Consider the following 20902-nt stretch of genomic DNA (forward strand, 5'->3'; position numbering starts at 1 on the left):
ACCTCAATCATGTCCTCCTGGCCCAGTCTTCTCTCTACTAAAATAAAACAATCCAAGTCTACCTCGTCTCTCCTTATAGCTCAATTCCTCCATCCTAGGCAATATCCTGGTGAACCTCCTATGTATCCCCTCTCGTGCTATCACATCCTTCCTGGAAGGAGGTGATCACAACTACACACAGTACTCCAGTTGTGGCTTGTCCAACACTCTGTAAAACTCCAGCTTATCTCCTTGCTCTTATTCTCGATGCCACGACTGATGAAAGCAACTGCAAGGAAACATGCCTTAAATATCATATTCCCATGCTCTGCTGACTTTCATGGATCTGTGTATAATTCTCTCTACAAGATCCCTCTGTACTTTAAAGCTACCCCAACATCCTATCATTCATTAAATACTCCCTCATCTTCTTCCTTCTTCCAAAGTGCATCACCTTGTACTTATCAGGATTAACCCTGCCATTGGTCTGCCCATCTGACCAACCCATCTAAATCTTTCTGTAACCTACAAACATCATCTTTCCTTATAACCACTCTACCAATCTTGATGTTGTCTGCAAATTTGTGTGCTATTCTTCCTGTATTTTCATCTATATCATTTATGTTTGTAACAAAAATAAGGATACCACTACTGACCCTTCTGGTACACCACTAGTCACTCAAACAGCCATCTAGGTTGGGATGAGGTAAAATTGATGAGAATGATGTAAATAAATACATTAACAAAGCATTAACATAGATTGATGATGAACCTTCATGTAACATTGGACAAGATACTTCAATCGGGCCAGAACCAATGCTGGCCACCACAACTTAGTAAGGGTGCGAAAAAAATAGTGAAGGTGCAAGAAATGCAATATAAGAGAATTGTTCCAAGCATCATGTAGACAAATTAGAAAAATATAGGTTGTTCTCCTCAGAAATGCTAAGAGGAGAATTGATAGAGGCATTCAAAATAGGAGGTGTGTGCACAGAATGGATAAGGATAAACTGGCCTCATTGTTGAGATGGTCAAGATCTAAAAAAGATTTAAAAAGAGAATTGCCCAAGAACTAAAAGCAACATGAGAAAAATGTTTCATGTAGCATGTAGTTAGGTTCCAGAGGCAAATTCAATCATGGGAATTCAATCATAGGGAAATAGATCATTATCCAAATGGAAAACAATTGCAGGGTTATATGGGATGGGCACAAGGGTGACATGAGCTGATTTGCTTGTGCAGAGAGCCGGTAGATACAATGGGAGAAATGGCCTCCTTCTGTGCTTCAATCATTCTGTATGTTTCTGTGATTTCACAAACTGCAAAGCTCATTACTATTTGTGACATGTAACAGCAATGTCACTGGGGAAAATTTAGAACTGTCATGCAGCACTTTATTGCAAGGAATTGTGGCATTGGAGATTTTAACATAAACCTCAGGAATTTTCTAGAATTGCTTGTCTTTATTTGAAATTACTGGAAAAATGCACAATATGGAATATAACTGATATTTAGAGAGCCTGGTCCGTAAAATAGGTGTTGGTAACTTTTGCACTGTACCAGTTATAGTAATCTTTGCTGACCACTTAGATGTTCCATCAAGTACACTTTGTTTGATGGTCTTCATTTGCTGTGCATGTGTAACTTTTATCACTCCAAAGACATCTCTGATGAGTTCAAAGATTTCTGGCTTGTTCCGTTCTCGGATTTTCATCCTGTCTTTCATTGCCATGATAATATTTTGTGTTCTGTCTTCTGCACCATGCTTGGAGCTTTTTTCAGCTGCACCTGTTTGTAGAACATATACCATTATACATAAGAACATAGAACTTTAAAGCGCAGTACCGGCCCTTCAGTCCTCAATGTTGCGACGACCTGCAAAATTAATTTAATACCCATCTAAGCCCATCTATGTCCAATGCCAGTTTAAATGTCCTTAATGTCAGCGACTCTACTCCTGTTGCAGGCAGGCTGTTCCACGCCCCTATTACTGTCTGAGTAAAGAAACTACCCCTAATGTCTGTCCTAAATCTATCACCCCTCAATTTAAAGCTATGTTCCCTCATGTTAGCTTTCACCATCTGAGGAAACAGGCTCTCAACTGTCCACCCTATCTAACCCTCTGATTATCTTATACATCTTGATTAAGTCACCTCTCAACCTTCTTCTCTCCAACAAAAACAGCCTCAATTCCCTCAGCCTTTCCTCATAAGGCCTTCCTTCCATACCATCCTAGTAAATCTCCTCTGAACCGTTTCCAAAGCTTCCACATCCTTCCTATAATTCAGTGACCAGAACTGGACACAATGCTCCAGGTGCAGCCTTACCAGTCTTGTTCAGCATGACCTCGGGCTCCAAAACTCAATCTCCTTACCAATAAACGCCAACACACCATATGCCTTTTTAACAACCTTATCAATCTGGTTGACAACTTTCAGGGATTTATGCACCTGGACACAGAGATCTCTCTGTTCATCTACACTGCCAAGAATTTTACCATTAGCCCAGTAGTCTGCATTCCTGTTACTTCTTCCGGAGTGAAGAACCTCTATGTTTCGGCATTAAACTCCACCTGCCACTTCTCAGCCCAGCTCTGCTCTTCTTCCTCCTTCCCCTCTGAGCAACAGGGACAGATTCTGCACCAGAGATCTGTGCCCCATTGCTTCCGTGGTAAGTCATTCCCCCCACAACAGTATCCAAAACGGTACACTTGTTGTTGAGGGGAACCACCATAAGAGATCCCTGCACTGCCCGCCAGTTCCCTTTCCTACCCCTGACGATAACCCATCTACCTTCTTCATGTGGCTGTGGAGTAACTAACTCCTTGTAACTCCTCTCAATAACCCCTTCCGCTTCCTAAATGATCCGAAGTTCATCCAGCTCCAGCTCCAGTTCCCTAACACGGTTGTCAAGGAGCTGGAGTTGGGTAGGATTACAATTCATATCCAAAAGTGATTGTGAACAATTACTATATTTTCTCGATTGTGATCACTGTACAGCAAGAAAACTTGTTACATTGTATCTACTAAGCTCACTTAAGGACATGAGACTAAAATCAATAGTAAATATTGAATCAATAAGTAATGTGGTTCTCAAACATTTCATCTTGGTGGAAACGTTTTTCACAATTTTCCTTTTACTTTTATTAATTTTTTGAAACATTTTTCTGCATGCTTTCAGCTGGATGCTCAGGACATACAAGGACACAATTAAGTGGGAATCTAACATGCATCTAGCTTGCACAATTAACAAAGCACAATGTCTGAAACAGGTGCAGTCAGCAATATATCTCAATGCAAAGGATGGGACAGAAATGTGATTTTAGGAGTAGAGGTTAATGAATGTGGGAAAATTGCAGTGGAGATTAGGTGATGAAAAGCAGAGATGCAAATGGGTTCAGAGAGGTAAAGTATCCACAACAGATGAATGTTAGAGAAATGCAGTTTGTGTTTGAAGCAGGGGCAGAGATTATAGGGCTGAAGCAAATGATTAATGTAAAGCAATCTAAACAGGAGAAGGAGAGTCTTATATTGGAGTCATTAGGGGATCAGAATAAATGTCAGTGTGACAGGAATGACAGGAGGATGGGAATTGGAGCTCTGTTTTTTAACAGCTGTAGTTTGTAGAGCGTAATGAGCATTGAACATCAGCCAGGCAAGCATTATAATTGACCAGTCTGAAGTGACAAGGAGATGAAATCAGATTTCAGTAGCAGATGGTTGAGAAAGGAATGAAGATAGATAAGCTTACCAAGGTGGAATTAGGAAAACGTTGCAATGTTTGGGGATGTTTGGGTTCAGATGCTCAGCTTGGTATCAAAGAGGATGCTAAAATTTTTAAGTGCTTGATTCAGCCTGAGACGGTAGCCAGAGAAAGGATATAACAGGGCTATGAAAATTGTAGTTGATGACAATGCTAGTTTTGGTTTCCCAATGGCCAAATGGAGGAATCTGCAGCTCATTCAAGAAGAAATGCTGGACAAGCAGCCTGACAATAGCTAAAGGCTTGAACTGGTTGGTAGGGATGTACAACTTGGTAGTATCAGCACATTTGTATATGCTATCACAGTTTTTCAGACAGTGTCAGCAAGAGTCAAGATGAAGTTAAAGAAAGGGAGATGGCTAAGTACAGATCCCTCGAATTGCATGAGGGTCACAAGAGAAACAATTACACCAGGTTATTTGGATACCAGATAGATATTGCAGCATCAACAAGAACAAACCTCTCAAGCTGGAAGAGGAACATGGCATGGTTAACTGTGTGCAAGGCTGCAGGGAAGCCACAAAAGAGATGTGTAATAACATATTGTGGTTACAGTCAGAGAATAGACTTAGCAAACCTCTGATTTCAGACATTGCTGGACTGAACATAAATGAATATAAACACGCAGCAGATCAGCAAATACACAGAAGACAGACTTACGTTGTAAACAATCTGCATTTAGGAGATCTTGGCACTTTTCATGGCATTTTACCCCACATTCAGTGCACCGCATTCCCTGACGAGCAATACCCCACAGTAAGCCCTCACATTCATAGCAGTATGTAGGTGTGGTGGCAGTCCAGACCTCAAAATTGTGGGGTGTGGTACAAGAAATAGGGTAAATTAAGGCTTGGAGGGTCTTTTTATAAACATGATTTTTCTGCAGAAACAAATACAAACATGATTAAAAATATGCATGACATATTTTAAATCTGCATGATCCTCCCAGCATTTTATTTTGTTCTAAATTCCTATTCCCACATAGGCAACTGGTGTTGCAAATGTATGACTTGTCATGTTGAACTGCACTCTCGTATTGAAAATGTGATAGATGCACCAATGCTAAGAATGTGTCTATCCTCTGAGGCAAAACACTCCAATGTAATAATGGCAATGATACACTCCTGTTGCATAAATCTGCAAAAATAAAATGATTCTGTATATTTTTTCTTCTGGATTACCATTTTTGGTGAATGTTGAGGCAAAGATCATCATGTTGAGGCAAACAAGATTAAAAAATAATGCAGCATTTATGAAATGTTACTTCCTAAAGAATTATGTATTTTTACAGAACAACATGTGTAGTACTGTAGAAACACATGACAAAACACTCTGTTTGAATGCATCTTGTGCAACAGGGCAATGTGGACGTTTACTTGCAGGAGTTATGAATAGAATGCATTACGAATGTGATTCTGTAACACAGCTGTCTTATATAATTACCATTTGAGAATTTGAATTTTAAAATAGAGGCAGGTGGGAGCACTTTCAGTTCTGTGAAAATAACGTTATCTAAGAGATCAGAAAGTAGACCATAAGATAAAGGAGCAGAATTAGAACATTCAGTCTATTGATTCTGCTCCACCATTAGATGATGGCTTACATGTTTCTCAACACCATTCCCCTGTCTCCTTCTTGTAACCTTTGATCCCCTTATTAAATCTATGTCTTAAATACATGCAACGACTTGGTAATGATTTCTACAGATTCATCCCCTGCTGGCTGAAGAAATTCCTCCTTATCTCAGTTCTAAGGGTCATCCTTTCACTGAAGGTATGCCCTTGGGTCCTAGTCTCTCCTACAATTGGAGGCATCTTGTCCATGTTCACACTATGCAGACCTCTCAGTATCCTGCAAGTTGCAGTGAAATACCTTTGTCATTTTTTAAATTCCATTGAGTACAGACCCAAAGTTCTCAACTACTTCTCATATGACAAGCCTTTCATCACTGGGATGATTCTTGTAAACCTTCTCTGGACTCCCTCGAACATCAGCACATCATTCCTGTGATACTGGACCCAAGACTGCTTATAATCTCTCAAATGCAGTCTGACAAGAATTAATGATAAATTGGGGACACTGTTTCGAAAGCATGAACTTTTAAAACGTGTGTTGGTTGCAACGCAATTAGATCGCCAACACTTTAAGTGTCGTTTCTAAAGCGTGATTTTTCTTTAATGCTGGGTTGCACAAAAATGGAACCATCGCGTTACAAAAGAACTACTTGTATAGCCTCAGTAGCATATACCTGTTCTTGAATTCGAGCCCACTTGAAATGAATACTAATATTAGATTTGTCTTCCGAACTGCCAAATGAACCCATATGTTAACCTGAAGAGAATTCTGAATTAGGACTCCTAAGTACCCTTGGGCCTCGGACTTCCAAAACATTTCCCCCATGTAAAAAATGGTCTATGCCTCTATTCATCATACCAAAGTGCATAACCTTATACTTTTCTACAATGTATTCCAAATGCCAGTTTTAGAGTCATAGAGATGTATACACTCTCCTTGCCTCTCCAAGTCCTTCTGCAGCCTCCTAATCTCCTTACCATGACCTGTGCAGAGGGGGAGAGGTGCATTTTGCTTACTTTTTTATTTAGCGTTTCAAAGGACTTCTAACAGTATAAACTGAAACCCAAGATCCAGGGCTGAGCACAAAAGAAAGTCATATCACAAGAAAGTATATGTTCACTGGTTAGTAATAGCTGCAAATTTGACAATCTACTGTCGGTTACTTTCAAATTGAAGATAAATAGGAGAATTATGTACAGGTTAAAAACTATGAGGAGGTTAGTCAATGCAGGACTGTAGGTGTTGTACTTCAAGGCACACAGTATACCAAACAAGGTAAATGAGCGTGTAGCGCAGATTAAAACTGGCAGTTACAATATCATGGGTATCACAGAGACCTTGCTGCAAGGTGATCAGGGCTGGGAATATGCAACCTATTGAAAGGAAATCTGCAGAAGGAGCAGGGTTGCCTTGTTAGTAAGAAAAGAAATTAAATCGAAAGCAATATACAGTCAGAAGGCATAGAATCTGTGTAGATAGAGTTGTGGAACTACAAAGGAAAACAACCTTGATGGCCTTACATACAGGCCTCCTAGCAGTAGTCAGTACTGGGGCAGAAAATAAATCAGGAGATAGAAAAGGTATTTAAGAAAGGCACTGTTATAATCACCATGGAGGACTTCAATATGCAGGACTGCAAAATTCAAGTTGGCAGTAGATTTCAAGAAAAGCAATTGTGGAATATCTATGGGAGGGTTTTTGTGGAGCAGCTTGTGACAGAGTTTGCTAGGGAACAGGCAGTTTTGCATTTGGCGATGTTCAATGGGACAGTCTTGTTTAGGGAGCTTAAGGTAAAGGAATCTCTAGGGAGCAGTGACTATAATATCACAGAATACCCACAATTCGAGAGGGAGAATCTGGAATCAGATGTAACAGTATAACATTTGAGAGAAAGTAACTACAAAGACATGAGGAAGGAGCCGGCAGAGTTGATTGGAAGGGGTGCCAATCCGGGAAGGCAATGACAGAGGTTTCAGGGTAGTTCAGGAGGCACAACAAAAATTCATCCCAAGGGAAACAAAATATTCTAAGAAAAGGACAAGGCACCAGTGACTGAAGTCAGTGTTAGCATAAAAGCATCTTTTAGACATTCCCCAAATACCTTTTTTGGGGATTTTCCCAGTCCATCTGCATATTGAAATCCTCCACGATTACTGTAATAATGCCTTTTTCTCCCTGCCTTTTCAATCTCATGATTTATTTTCTACCCCACAACTTGACTAATGCTAGAAGATCTGTGCATAACTTTTATCAGGATCTTTTTTGCTTTGTGATTTCTTAAATCTACTCACAGAACGATGCCTTCCTACCTTTTAATTGCACTTGATATTGATTTAATTTAATATCTTACTAACAAGGCAACCCTGCCTCCTCTGTCCATATGCCTGTCCTTTCAACGGGATCAACAGCCCTGATCCCCTTGCAGCCCACAATATCACACCCATCAATTTCAATCTGCACTACCAGGCCATTTACCTTGTTTCTTCTACTGGGAGCATTTAAGCACAACACCTTCAGTCCAGTGTCGACCACCCCCTTTTTCATATTCTCTGTCCTGTTACTTGTCTGGAAAATTTAATAAACTCACCTGAGCCCTCCCTCACTTTAACTAGTTTAAAGTCATTTGAAAAATGATTTACATTTCCAAAACAAAAAGCACATAACTTTGTAAGTGCTATCCAGCAAGCTGAGGTGTTAATTCATGAAGTTTACATCACTCAGTTTAGGACATGGAGAAAACAAATGATGAAGAGTCACTGATAGTTAATTTGAGTTTAGTTACCAAGAATCAGGTTTTAGTTTGATTTGAGCAGAAGGCCAGATTCATCCTAGCAGAAAATTTGGACTTTTCATTTGAGAAGAGCCATTTTTATTCTACCAGCAGGCTAACTTATTAGGCTTGTGGAATCCTCAGGGTCATAAGATTTTGTGGAAGTCACTTGACTGTCAAAACTGAAAAGGAATCCAGGCCCCCAGAACTGAAAGGAGGTACGTGTCATCTGAACAGGAAAGAAGTATTAAAACTGTTTCAGCAGTTCAAACATCTCGACAGCTGTTGGTGGGACAGCAAGATGAAGAGCAGATTATGGCCAAAGGGAGAAGATTGGGCAGGTCAGGGTAACAGGTCTTAGTGTGCAATTCAGATGCTGGCCAGAGGGTTCAGAAGAGCACAGAGAACAGTGATAGAGACAGGAAGATGGTAATTACAGGAAAGCTGGCTGGACATGAAGGATATTTCTTCAGCTCTTCTCAACTCACAAGCGGTCTACACTTACCTTACGGATCCTACCCCTCTAGTCTCCTTTTATCTGCTGTCTTTCCTGAAACCTAGGAATCTTCTTCTGTTTCAGAAATGTAACCTGCCACCTGTCCAAATACTCCTGTGTTTTTGAAAGTGAAAATTATCCTTATATGCACAAAAATGTAATAAGGTGCAACTAGAATGAACAAAACTGCAAATTATGATCAGTTGTGATGAACAATAACTGATTTGAAGCATTTCTTTGGTTTCTGTTCATGGAAGCTGCCAGACCTGTTCAGTGTTTGCAGCATTTTCTGTTTTGGTTAATAAAAAATACTAACATATGGACTCTTTTCAAATATGCTGTTCTTACCAGTTCTTCATCTTTTAGAGAGGTGCGAGTAGCCATTGCAGAGGTAATGCCAGCTTTCCTTGACTGCACAAGTGACTGTAATTTGAAACCAAGTTCGTATTATAAATTCAAGATCAATGCAATTCTTGAATACAGAAAAAATAATGCAGGCAGAATTCACAAAATTAAATGTGGGTATACATAATATAACTCAATAACCACATGTATCACAACTGAAAATTATGAACTAGCTTAAGGAAAAGAAAAATTCCACAAACTAGTTTGATCTATTTTATTAAAAGAGTGAACCTTATAGATACACGACTGTTGTAAAGGATACTCTTTGAATGAACAAGACTGACAAGATATTAGTATTATTGGAGTAATTAAGATCACTAATTATTCCAGTGGTAAGTTCTTTTTTAAGTGTTTGCTCTAAGTCAAATGGTTGAATTTTGCTCATTTGATGGGAGACAAATCCCCATCAGATGGAAGAAAATAAAGATGGGTGGGACCCAATTCCCCATTCTTGTAATGTGGTGTTCTTAAATGTGTGCAATCCAGAAGCTGTGCTATTCAACTGTGCACATGGTCATTTCACACTGACAGATTTTCATGTCAATGGGAGAGCATCAAAAGCAAATGTCATTCTTGCCAGCCCATGTTTTAAGGTCAGGAATCACGTGGATGATACACATTGCTGTCAATACACATCGAAGGTGGAGGGAGTGAATGGCTGTGGATGATGATGGTGACCTCCGGAAAAGGCCAAGATCCATCCATTTGACAGTGAAAGCATTTTAAAAAGTTCAGCAGGGGTTGTTGATACACCTATCAACTGGATTGTGAACTTTCCTATTTTATGAACTCCTGAGATGATGGATGGCTCTATATAACTGCTCAACAGGATCAAAGTTATTTTCAAATGGGATTTAATGGCTGAGTTTGATAAACTATTTTATGAAAATAACAGTTTCTTCTTTCCTAGTGGAGTTGCAATAGCTGCTGTTTATTTTGATAATTTTATGAACATCTCAAAGACTTCTCAAACATAACACAATAAATCATTGAAGTCATACAGTGAGCAAACAGGCTATTTGGCCCAACAAGACCACACCAAGCCTCCAAAGGTTAACCCTGCCAGAACCATTCCCCTACTACTCTACATTTATTCCTGACTAATGCACCGAACCGACAGATCCCTAAACACTATGGGCAATTAAGCATGGCCAATTCACCTAATCTGCACATCTTTGGATTGTGGGAGGAAACTGGAATGGGCACACAGGGTGTTGGCTGAGGGCTAGACTGTCTAATGCTTTTCTCTAGAACTGAGCTGAGATGCCAAAGAAGAGCAGAGGACCGACTAAGCAGCCCACCTTGGCTTTCACTCACTGATATATTCAATTTGGAACTTTTCTCGGAGGCAATGCTTCTGCTTCCAGTTCAACCCTTCCACTCTACCATGAAAGTTTGCTCATTTGATGGGCTGTCACTGTCATGCAAAAGATGATGTCATGACATCTGCAAAACTCACAACTAACAATTCCCACCACAAAGAATCTGCACTGTTTGCAGATCTGAGCTTGCAGATAAAAGCGTGTTACCCTGGTTTTGGAGCAAGAAAATATCAGTATAAATTCTTATTTAAAAATTCCACCCAGTGGCCAGTGATAGAAGATATCACCAAGGGACAGCTGTATGGATTTCAACTGAGATTTCATCCCATTCCCATCTCCCTTTGCACAACAAATAACTTGCATTTATATGGCAACACTGTTCATTCCAAAGTGATATACAACCAATCACTGTTATAATACAGGAAGCATGGCAGTGAATTTCAGCAAAACAAGCCTCCACAATCAGCAATGTGTTGTTGACTGAGTGGTAAATATTGTTCACAATACTGAGTATAACTGTCTTGTGTTTCTTTTAAAATAGTTGCTATAGGAATTTTTACATCCAGCTGCACAGGCAGATGGAGCCTTAAATTGGTGTGTGTACTGGAGAAGAGTTTTCTGATGTAATAAAGGGCCTCCAACCGAGGTACACTCTCTCACCAACACAAGCTTGAGTTACTTGATTATCCAAAGCCTGGGCCTTTCCTTGCAGGGTAAAGCTGCAGTGGGTACCAGATAGCCATTTAAGTGGTCAATAGTTGGTCCCTCAAGAGCCTCTATAGACCAAAAGGACAGACAGGTTGCTCAATGCCTCTGTGCACCCTTTATAATGAAAGACAGGTTGGTGAAGACTAGGACATGGTGGACGGACTTCAAATCTGCAGAGAAGACACCATAAAATTCCACCATATATCTTTGTTCGTGCACACAAGCCACCAATGTCTAAGAATCTGCATTTTGGGAAAACTTTCAGCAGAAAAATACATCAAGAGAAACTGTAAATGTAGTGTAGGTCTTACGAAGAATTCTTATTACATCATATGAAAAATAATTAAACTAGAAAATTGACAGTTGTCGTTGCTTTGAAAACGTGATTGCAACATTAAGAGAACCTTTATTGGCAGAGATGCTTTAGGTGGAAAGATCAATGGCAGTAAAAGATCGAGGAAATTTAGATGCATGTAACTCACATTCAAAATAGTGAGATTTTTTAAACTATTTAACAGGATTGTGCCCATGTTGCATACTTGCCTGCATGCAAATACAGAGGTAACTTATGACACCTGTGGTAAACGTAAAGCAGTGTAAATGAGGGATGGGATAAAATTAATGGTTTCTACAACAGTGACGAGAACTAATATATCATCTACTAACATCATGATTTAACAATAAAATTCTACACATTAGTCCTTTACAGAAAACAGCTTTGTATATAAGGTTCATGTATATTACACATTCAAAACAATTAATATGCAGGAGTGGAAACTTATGGAATACTGCAAAATATGATTAAAGAAAAAAGTGGAAGTTGAGGGTCAACAAGCATAATGCTCCTTTATCATTTATTGGGGAGATTGTAGTACCACTTACCATGGCCTGCACAAAAGGAATGTTTGCATACAAAAAAATTACAATATTGTTATTGCAGAGTTCAACTCTTCTGATGCCAAAGCAATCATGTCATATTGTTATACCGCACTATGAGAATGGGCCTATTTCATAAAATATAGCACTAATTTTAATTTGAAACACTCTGAGTACTAGTTTTCTTTGGACACCTAATCACCTGATTTACAACCTGCTCATTTCTACAATCTTTTTATTAACATTCCTTGTTAAATTACAAATCATTCTCCCTTTTAAAATAAATTGCCTTCACAGAAACTTAGAAGCCAAACAATTGGCTCGTCTTGCCCTGAAACCATAAGATGCAGAAACTAAACCTTCTCGCAAACAACAAAACTTCAATTATATAATGAACAAAAACATTTTTCAAAGATTTTAAAACTGCCAAAAGAGAACAAATCACTGATTGTCAAATTAATCTGATAAACTATGGAAGAACATCAGATGAGTGGAGGTCTGTTTTAAAAATGATGTTGGCCAATATTAAGCTGAGAGTAACATTCTGAAAATATGTACAAGAACACTTATTAAATGGGCAACAAAGAAAGGGCAGCAACCTCAAAGATACTGAGGCAGAAATCAATCTAGACATTTGTACCAAAGCTGATTTTAACAGAATGGCTTCAAGTATTTGAAAGAATACCAAATGATCCTGTTTTGGAAAGCGTAATTAAATCATTGCCATGAAAATGACTCAATGAATAGAAACACGAAAGGTATGTTAAGGTGCTTTAATACACAAATTAACTCTGTAGCATTTCCTGCTCAAGCAAACTTCCATCAGGTATAAGACAGATCTTAAGCTGATCACCCACAAAACACAAGGCAAAAATCTTAGTTTAATGTCAAGCAAAATATCCCTGTTATTTCAGAATTCTGACCTCACTCATAGATAAAGTTGAAGGCAAAGCAACAAAGTGAAACCAAACATAAAAGCATGAGAAATGGCAGTAACAAAGACTAATAAATCATGCAACATAAAGATGATTATTTGGAAGGGAAAAAAAGTGACTTACCAGATCGCTAACAAGTGGGATTGGTTTTTTCTTCCGCAGGTCTGGCATACTGTCAATACCATACAATCCGCCTCCAGTTCTAGAAACAATATCAACATAGTTTTGTATTTTCGGTTTTGGAAAGTTGGATTCAATTATGTGATCGTATAGTTTTGTGGTTATGTTTCTGCATCAGCAATCAAAAGACTTGAATTAATCATCTATAAAATATGAGATCAGATTCTACCGTGTACTTTGAGACATATACTTTAGGTCAACTGTGAAAACAAACCTCACTCAATGACGAATGCAAGAATTTATGCCAAGAAGAGTTTGAGCATAATTAAAATTAAGACGTCAACCTGGTAAAGCTACAAAGACAGGACTACTGGAGCAGCACACAATAGACAGGACTCAATGACCTCACAACCAATGGACCAGATCCAAGCTCAACAATCATAGTGCATCCAGTGGTGGACAATTAAACAAATAAGATGAGGTGGAGGCTCCACCAATATCACCATCCTAAAATGTCAGGATACTCAGCACATCAGTGCAAGAGACCAGGCCAAAGCACTTTCTTCCACATTCAGTTAGAAATTCCAAGAAGATTATCAATATAATTTTCTGGTTATGGTCCCCAACATCACAGATGCCATTTTCAGAAAAAGTGCTGTGCTCCACATGACATCAAAAGATAAATAAGGGCACTGGATATTGCAACATTCCAACAAATGGTAATGAAGAATTGTGCTCCAGAACTAGCCATGCATTAGACAAGCTACTCCAGTACAGCTATAATACTGGCATCTAAACAACAATGTGAAAAAGTTATGTAGCTGTGTCCTGTCCACAAAAAGTGGAATAATTTAGCACGGACAATTACCGCTTTCCGTATATTCTTGTTCATCATTAAAGTGATGGAATCTGTTGATGACAATGCTATTAAGGCATAATTGAAAAGCAACAGTTGTGCTGACACTCATTTGCTTCCTACATTGGATGCTTGACTTTTCATTACAGCTGTGGACAAAACATGACAAAAGGGCTGAACTCCAGAGGTGAGATGAGAGTGACTGCCCTTGACATCAAAGCATAATTTGCTCACCCAGGAGTCCTAGCAAAACTGGAATCAATGGTAATCAAGGAGAAACTCTTCACTAATGTTGACCTTGATCAAATGGATCAATGGGCTGAAAAATGGCAGATGGAGTTCAATTTAGATAAATGCGAAGTATTGCATTTTGGTACAAAGAACAGGGGCAGGACTTATACAATTAATCGTGGGGCCTTGGGTAGTGTTGTAGAACAGAGGGATCCATGGGTTCAGGTATATAATTCTTTGAAATTTGCATCGTGTATACACAGGTGGTTAAAAAGACATTATTTGGAGATGCCTGTGTTGGACTGGGGTGTACAAAGTTAAAAATCACACAACACCAGGTTATAGACCAACAGGTTTAATTGGAAGCACTAGCTTTCAGAGCGCTGATCCTTCATCAGGTGGTTGTGGAGGACACGATTTTTAGACACAGAATTTATAGCAAATGTTTACAGTGTGATGTAACTGAAATTATACACTGAAAAATACTTTGATTATTTGTTGAGTCTTTCATCTGTTAGAATATCATGATAGTTCACTTCTTTCATTTGTAAATCACTAAACTTTTTTTTAAAAGTTACATTCTCATGTTAACTGTAACAATTGGTGTCAGCCAGATAATATGTTGAAGGTGTTAGCCCCCTGTGTTCCCTGTCTGTGTCAGAATGTTTAAACTGATTCTAATTTAAAAAGTGAAATAACAGAGTCTTACATGGAGTCATGCAGCTTTTGAGCAAAGTACAATGTATCTCTGCAAGTACAAATTCACCCCACAAACGTATGTGCGCATGTGGGTTTTTGTGTGTGTGTGTGTGTCTGTCTCCAAGGTCTCTTTGTTAGCAACACTCCCTGGGACCTTACCATTAAATGTATCGGTACTACTAAGATTTGCTTTCCCAATGCGCAGCACCTCACATTTATCTAAATTAAACTCATCTGCCACTTCTCAGCCCATTGGCCCATCTGATCAAGATCTCATTGTAATCTGAGGTAACCTTTTTCGCTGTCCACAACACTTCCAATTTAGGTGTCATCTGCAAACTTACTAACTGTACCTCTTATGCTCACATCCAAATCATTTATATAAATAACGAAAAGTAGTGGACCCAGCACCGATCCTTGTGGCACTCCACTGGTCACAGGCCTCCAGTCTGAAAAACAACCCTCCACCACCCACCCTCTGTCTTCTACGTTTGAGGCAGTTTTGTATCCAAATGCCTAGTTCTCAATGTATTCCATGAGATCCAAACTTGCTAACCAGCCTCTCATAGGGAACCTTTATCTGAATCAGTTCAGTAAATTTTAACCAGTATCAGGATTCACTTGCGTACATATGAGACCTTTTAAAGTCATTAGAATTCTCCATTATCAATGTTATTAATTTTATTAAAAATAGAAGGATTTTGCCCATTTTCTGTGCAAACGGTAACTGATTATAACAAGGTCACCGGCATTGTCAAGACAACACAGTACCTTCATTGAATATCATTTTGCTTTGCACACATTATTTGTTGGGCATGCAACATTAGGTGCATGATTAATACAAATCTATGACGTGGAAGCAGAGGTAGACTGTTCAGCTATTCAAAACTGCTTCACCCTTCAATAAAATCATGGCTGATCTAGTTTTGAATTCTACATTCCCATCCACTTGCAAAATCCTCTGATTTTTGGGTGAAGAGCACAAGTCTGGAACCACAATTCTTGACCTCACTGATTTATTAAGCCAAAATTTAGCAAGTCATAACACCACTCAGAAATAGGAACAGAAGTAGGCTGTTCCATCCCTTGGGCTCTGCTCCATCATTCAATAGGATCATGGCTGATCTGATATCCCTCATGTCCACTTTCCTGCCATTTCCCTATAAACCTTGATACCCCCACTGTTTGAAGAATATATCTATATCTCCTTTAAATGTACACAAAGACTCTGCCCCTACAACTCACAATGCACTGGGAGAAGAAATTCCTCCCTATCTCAGTCTTAAATTGGCACGCTTTTATTCTGAAACAACGCCCTCTGGTCCTAAACTCTCCCAAGAGAGGAAAACATCCTCTCAGCATTTATGTTTCAATGAGGTCACGTCTCATTTTTCTAAAATCCAATGAGTAGAGTCTCAACCTGTTTAGCCTTAGCTCATAACACAATCCTTCCATACCAGGGATCATCATCGTGAACATTCTCTGAACTGCCTCCAATAAAATGATATCTTTCCTTAAATAAAGGGACCAAAATTGCTCACAGTACTCCAGATGTGGACTCGCCAGCACCTTTTACGGTTGATTTAAGAGACTTCCTGCTCTCATACTCTCATCCCCTTGAAATAAGGTTCAAATTTCCATTAACCTTCCTGATTACCTGCTACACCTTTGTGTTAGCTTTCTTCGTTTTTGCACGAGTATTCACTCGTTCTTTTGTGATGCAGCTTTCGCCATTGAATTAATATCCTGTTCTTTTGTTCTCCCTTCCAAAACGAACAACTTTGCATTTTGCCATATTATGTTCCATTTACAAACTTCCTGCTCACTTACTAAACTGATCAATATTTCTCTGTAAACTGTTTGTATCCCTATTGCAACTTACCTTTCCATCAATTTTTGTGTTGTCTGCAAGTTTGGCTACAGCACTTCAGAGTACATTGCATTTCTGATGAACATGATTATTTTGTTTGAAAACATTAATTATCAGAAATTCATTCTGTAGTCAGAACAATTATTGAATCATTTTTCTTCCATTTATTCATTTTATTAATCAACTGGAGGCAATGTTAAGGTCTTCATGTTAAAATATTCCTCTGTCTCATCAAATCAAAATTACAACAGTAATAAACTTGAAACTGAAGAAGTAAGAACATAGGCCAAATGGAATTTAAGGTAACCATTACTGCTTTCTGGATAGTTGATCAAAAATAAAGTTTCAATTATTATAGTTACTTAAGTAGGAAATGTGGTAAGTCAAAAGAGTGGGTGACACAGGTTAAGTTAGCAAATCAGAAGCCTGGCAAGTCCCCACTTAACATTGTTCCCCTTAAAAATTGATAAATTAATGTGGCCTTTACAAACAGATGTCAAAATGGCAATGCAGCATATGTTTCTAAAAATGCTTGGAATTATCTGTGAGCATGAAATTTTCATGGTGTCGTAAGCTACATTTTTATGGAAAACCACAACTCTTCTGGATGTAACAGGAAATTTATTATAAAGAAAACAAAAAAACTCTCCTGTGATAGATATATATAAATGTGTGTATGTGTGTGTATATATCACACACACACGTACAATCAGCAATGATGGTGATTTAAGTGATTTTTAAAAAAATGTGAAATGACATTTCTCGGTTTTAGAAACTTTTGTGTATATTAGAATTAAGTGAAAATTATACATAATTACACTTCATCAGATCTTATATTTTATTTGGAATAAATCAATGACAATGCTGGAGAAAGATTACTTCAAAAATGTTGAAATTTCTTAGTGAGTTAATAGATGCCTCTATACTATATTATTTGCAGGGGACAACAGAGGAATTACTTACCCTCCTTTCAACCAAGGTGTCTTTGAAGGATCTCCATCACCTCCAAGTTGAGCCTGGTGTTTTTTTTAATTCAGAAGAGAAATTAATATTAAAAGTTGCAAATCAATCAGGCAAATATCAGAAAAGATCAACTCATGCTGCTACTATGCCATTCTGTTTCCAAATGTAAAAAACACAAACATCTGTGTTTTAAACACAAGAACACATAAAGTGTAACAAACGGGGAAAAGTTTGTAAAGTTTCCTTATTAACAGAAAGTTAAATGATCTGTTCAATAAAGATTGAACAGGTTTCCAAAAATATACTTCAATTAAACAAAAAAAAAATCAATAATAATCTAAAGCTACATGACTACCAGAGTAGAAGATAAATTGGAAAGAATAAATTATGTATTTAGTGTGAGTTGAGTACAGAATGATGAGACTGAATATTTAAATAGGTTCTGATGGTTGCTGACTACTCTGCAGCACAGGTTTATTTTAATAATTGTTTCATTGTGATCTAAATAAGGCTGTTGTCCACATGTAAATTGAGGTCTGCATGCACCCTCAGCCAGCGCTCAACTATCTTCAATTGCTTCATCAATAACCTTCCTTCCGTATGGGGATATTCGCCAACAATTGCACAATAGTCAGCACCATTCTTGACATTGAAACAACCCATGTTCAAATGTAACAAGATTGGACAAAAGCTAGGCTTGGGCTGACAAGTGGTGAGTTACATTTGCACCACCCACATGACGATATCCAATGACAATCTAACAGCTATGCCTTTACATTCAATGGTGTCACCATCACTGAATCCCCCACAATTAACATTGTGGGCGCTGCCATTGACTGGAAACTCAACTGGACTCAACACATAAATACAGTAGCTGCAAGAAGAGGTCAGAGGCTAGGATACTGCGGCAAATAACTGACTTTGTGTCTCCTCAAAGACAGTCCAACATCTCCAAGTCACAATTTAGGAGTGAGGTGGAATACTTCAGACGGACCCAGAACACAACTTGTGGGCTTTCATATTTTTCAGCAGAAGGTCTAATTTATCAGAATTCTTTGGAGGAGAGGTAGGGTACTCTTCTGGAGAGATCAAGGGACAGTTTTATTTTGGTGATGGGATTGGTAGGGGAGGGAAGAGGGGTGTGTGCTTTGGGAAAGGCCAGGTGTGTTTTGAAATAGTTAAGGTGGATGTGAATGCATATAAAAAATGGATTAGCACATTGGAACCATCAAGACATCAAGGTTTTTAAAATCCCTTGGAATTACCAAGGTATCGAGGCATTTAAGTTGTTTTTTAATAATCAACAATTTCAAAGAAATCAAGCTTGCTATTTCACTCCCTTGCTATAGACTGAGGGTGATCATTATAGAACATGTGCAACATGATTGATTTCATAATCTATGATTATCACAGGAGGGTTCCTGTCAGTTTAGTTTGACTGATGCTTCCAAGTAATTTTAAAGTCTGACATGGAGCTGTGAACATTTGTGCTTGTTTCTATAAGGGAATAAATAGTTGAAAGAAATTAAGTGTCATGAACGGGTTTTATCAATTACGTTAATTTGAGAAGAGTGAACTAATCAATTGATACTTACAATGTCACTTACTTTCATCTTAGCATACATCCTGAGGTTTACTAAAAGTGAATACTGATTAAGTTGCTTTGGAGGGTCTAAGGGCAAAGAGACATGAGTGGGAGCACATGAGTTGTCAATAAATTGGCATTATGGCTCCAAAGGACCAGAAGGTGGGTAGAAGAGAACAACTGCACATGGATGGAGCATGAGAGATGATAGCCATTTGGTGTTTTATACCTTTTTTGTTTACCATGGGACAAAGTGGCCTCAGCACCTAGGCTGGCCTTTTATATTGCCTGCCTCTGTAGCCGGAAGCCCCCACAGTTTTTGCTCCATTATTTCTCGGGTTGGTAGGTTTAATGTTCATTCATACTTCATCCCAAAATGACAGTCTGACCATCTGGTACAGCAAGTTGGACTCGTGGAGTTATAATTTTCATGACTGTGCTCTTTACCCAGTGATGAAAATTCTGGCCAATGCCTCTCTCCATTTATAAAGCCATTTTCTGTGCACTTTATTAACCACTTTCTCAACTTGCCCTACAACTTTCAATGAATTTTGCCTATATAAACAAGATTCCATAACTCCTACACTTCCTTTAGCATAGATTGTCATACTGATTTGGGCGGCTGGGCGGCATGGTGGCTTCATGGTTAGCACTACTGCCTCACAGCGCCAGGGACCCGGGTTCAATTCCAACCTCGGGCGACTGTGTGGAATTTGCACATTCTTCCCATGTCCGTGTGGGATTCTTCTGGGTGTTCTGGTTCCCTCCCACAATCCAAAGATGTGCATTTTAGGTGAATTGGCCATTACCCATAGCATTCAGGGATGTGTAGGTTAGGTGCATTAGTTTGGGGTAAATGTAGAGTAGTAGGGGAATGGGTCTGGGTACGTTACTCTTCGGAGGGTTGGTATGGACTTGTAGGGCTGAATGACCTGTTTCCACACTGGAGGGATTCTATGATTAAAAAAACAGCAGAGATGGTATTTGTAGATCCAAATTTTGAGTACATAAACTGATTGTTTCCACATACTACTCTCACCATCCTGAACAGTTAATAAATCCTTCAGTTATAACTGGTGCAGAGAGAACAACTTTTTCCAGCTGATAAAGGAAAATAATTCTCACTAAACCCTAATGCGTGATGAACACATTGAACTTCATCAGTAAAAGTATCTAATGAGTGATATGAGAAATAGTTTTAATTTAGAGTGTTTGTAGCTATCACTCACTTACCTCAGTGTTTGCAGAAATGAGAAAAACCTGCATTTTCTGAGTTCAATCAGCATTGAGTGGACTTTTAATAACTCTGAATTATGTATTTATAAAAATAAATTACCCTCAATTTGAAATTATCTTAACTAGTTATAGAGTCGGAAAGCACGGAAACAGACCCTTTGGTCCAACCCCTCCATGACAATCATAATCCCAAACTAAACTAGTCTTACTTGTCTGCACTTGACCCATATCCCTCCAAACATTTCTTATTCATGCACATATCTAAATGTCTTTTATATGTTTTAACTATACCTGTATCCACCACTTCCTCTGGAAGTTAATGCCATGCATGAACCACTCTGCATAAAATAAAATTCCCCCGTGTCTTTTTTAAATCTTTCTCCTCTCAACTTAAAAATATGTTCCCTAGTCTTCAACTCCCCACCCTAGGGAAAAGACACCTGCCATTCATCTTATCTATACCTATCATGATTTTATAAACCTCCGACAATGAGAAAAGTCTCAGCTTAGCAGC

The 20902-nt window shown here is 38.6% G+C and overlaps 1 protein-coding gene across 9 annotated transcripts in view; it reads right to left on the reverse strand.

The window, feature by feature from the left end:
• Positions 1-20902, reverse strand: part of unc13bb (unc-13 homolog Bb (C. elegans)) — a 640614-nt gene that overhangs the window by 161589 nt on the left and 458123 nt on the right. For all 9 annotated transcript variants that reach the window (XM_087989458.1, XM_087989459.1, XM_087989467.1 and 6 more), the window contains 5 exons: positions 17568-17620; positions 12952-13030; positions 8931-9005; positions 4402-4621; positions 1540-1767 (listed from right to left, as the gene is read on the reverse strand). In XM_087989458.1, the coding sequence (XP_087845584.1) occupies positions 1540-1767; positions 4402-4621; positions 8931-9005; positions 12952-13030; positions 17568-17620 (655 nt within the window). The remainder of the gene's footprint in view (positions 1-1539; positions 1768-4401; positions 4622-8930; positions 9006-12951; positions 13031-17567; positions 17621-20902) is intronic.

This window comes from Chiloscyllium plagiosum, unplaced genomic scaffold (assembly GCF_037043375.1).
Source record: "Chiloscyllium plagiosum isolate Xiang-an unplaced genomic scaffold, Cpla_swu_hap1 HiC_scaffold_1, whole genome shotgun sequence".
Lineage (NCBI taxonomy): Eukaryota > Metazoa > Chordata > Chondrichthyes > Orectolobiformes > Hemiscylliidae > Chiloscyllium > Chiloscyllium plagiosum.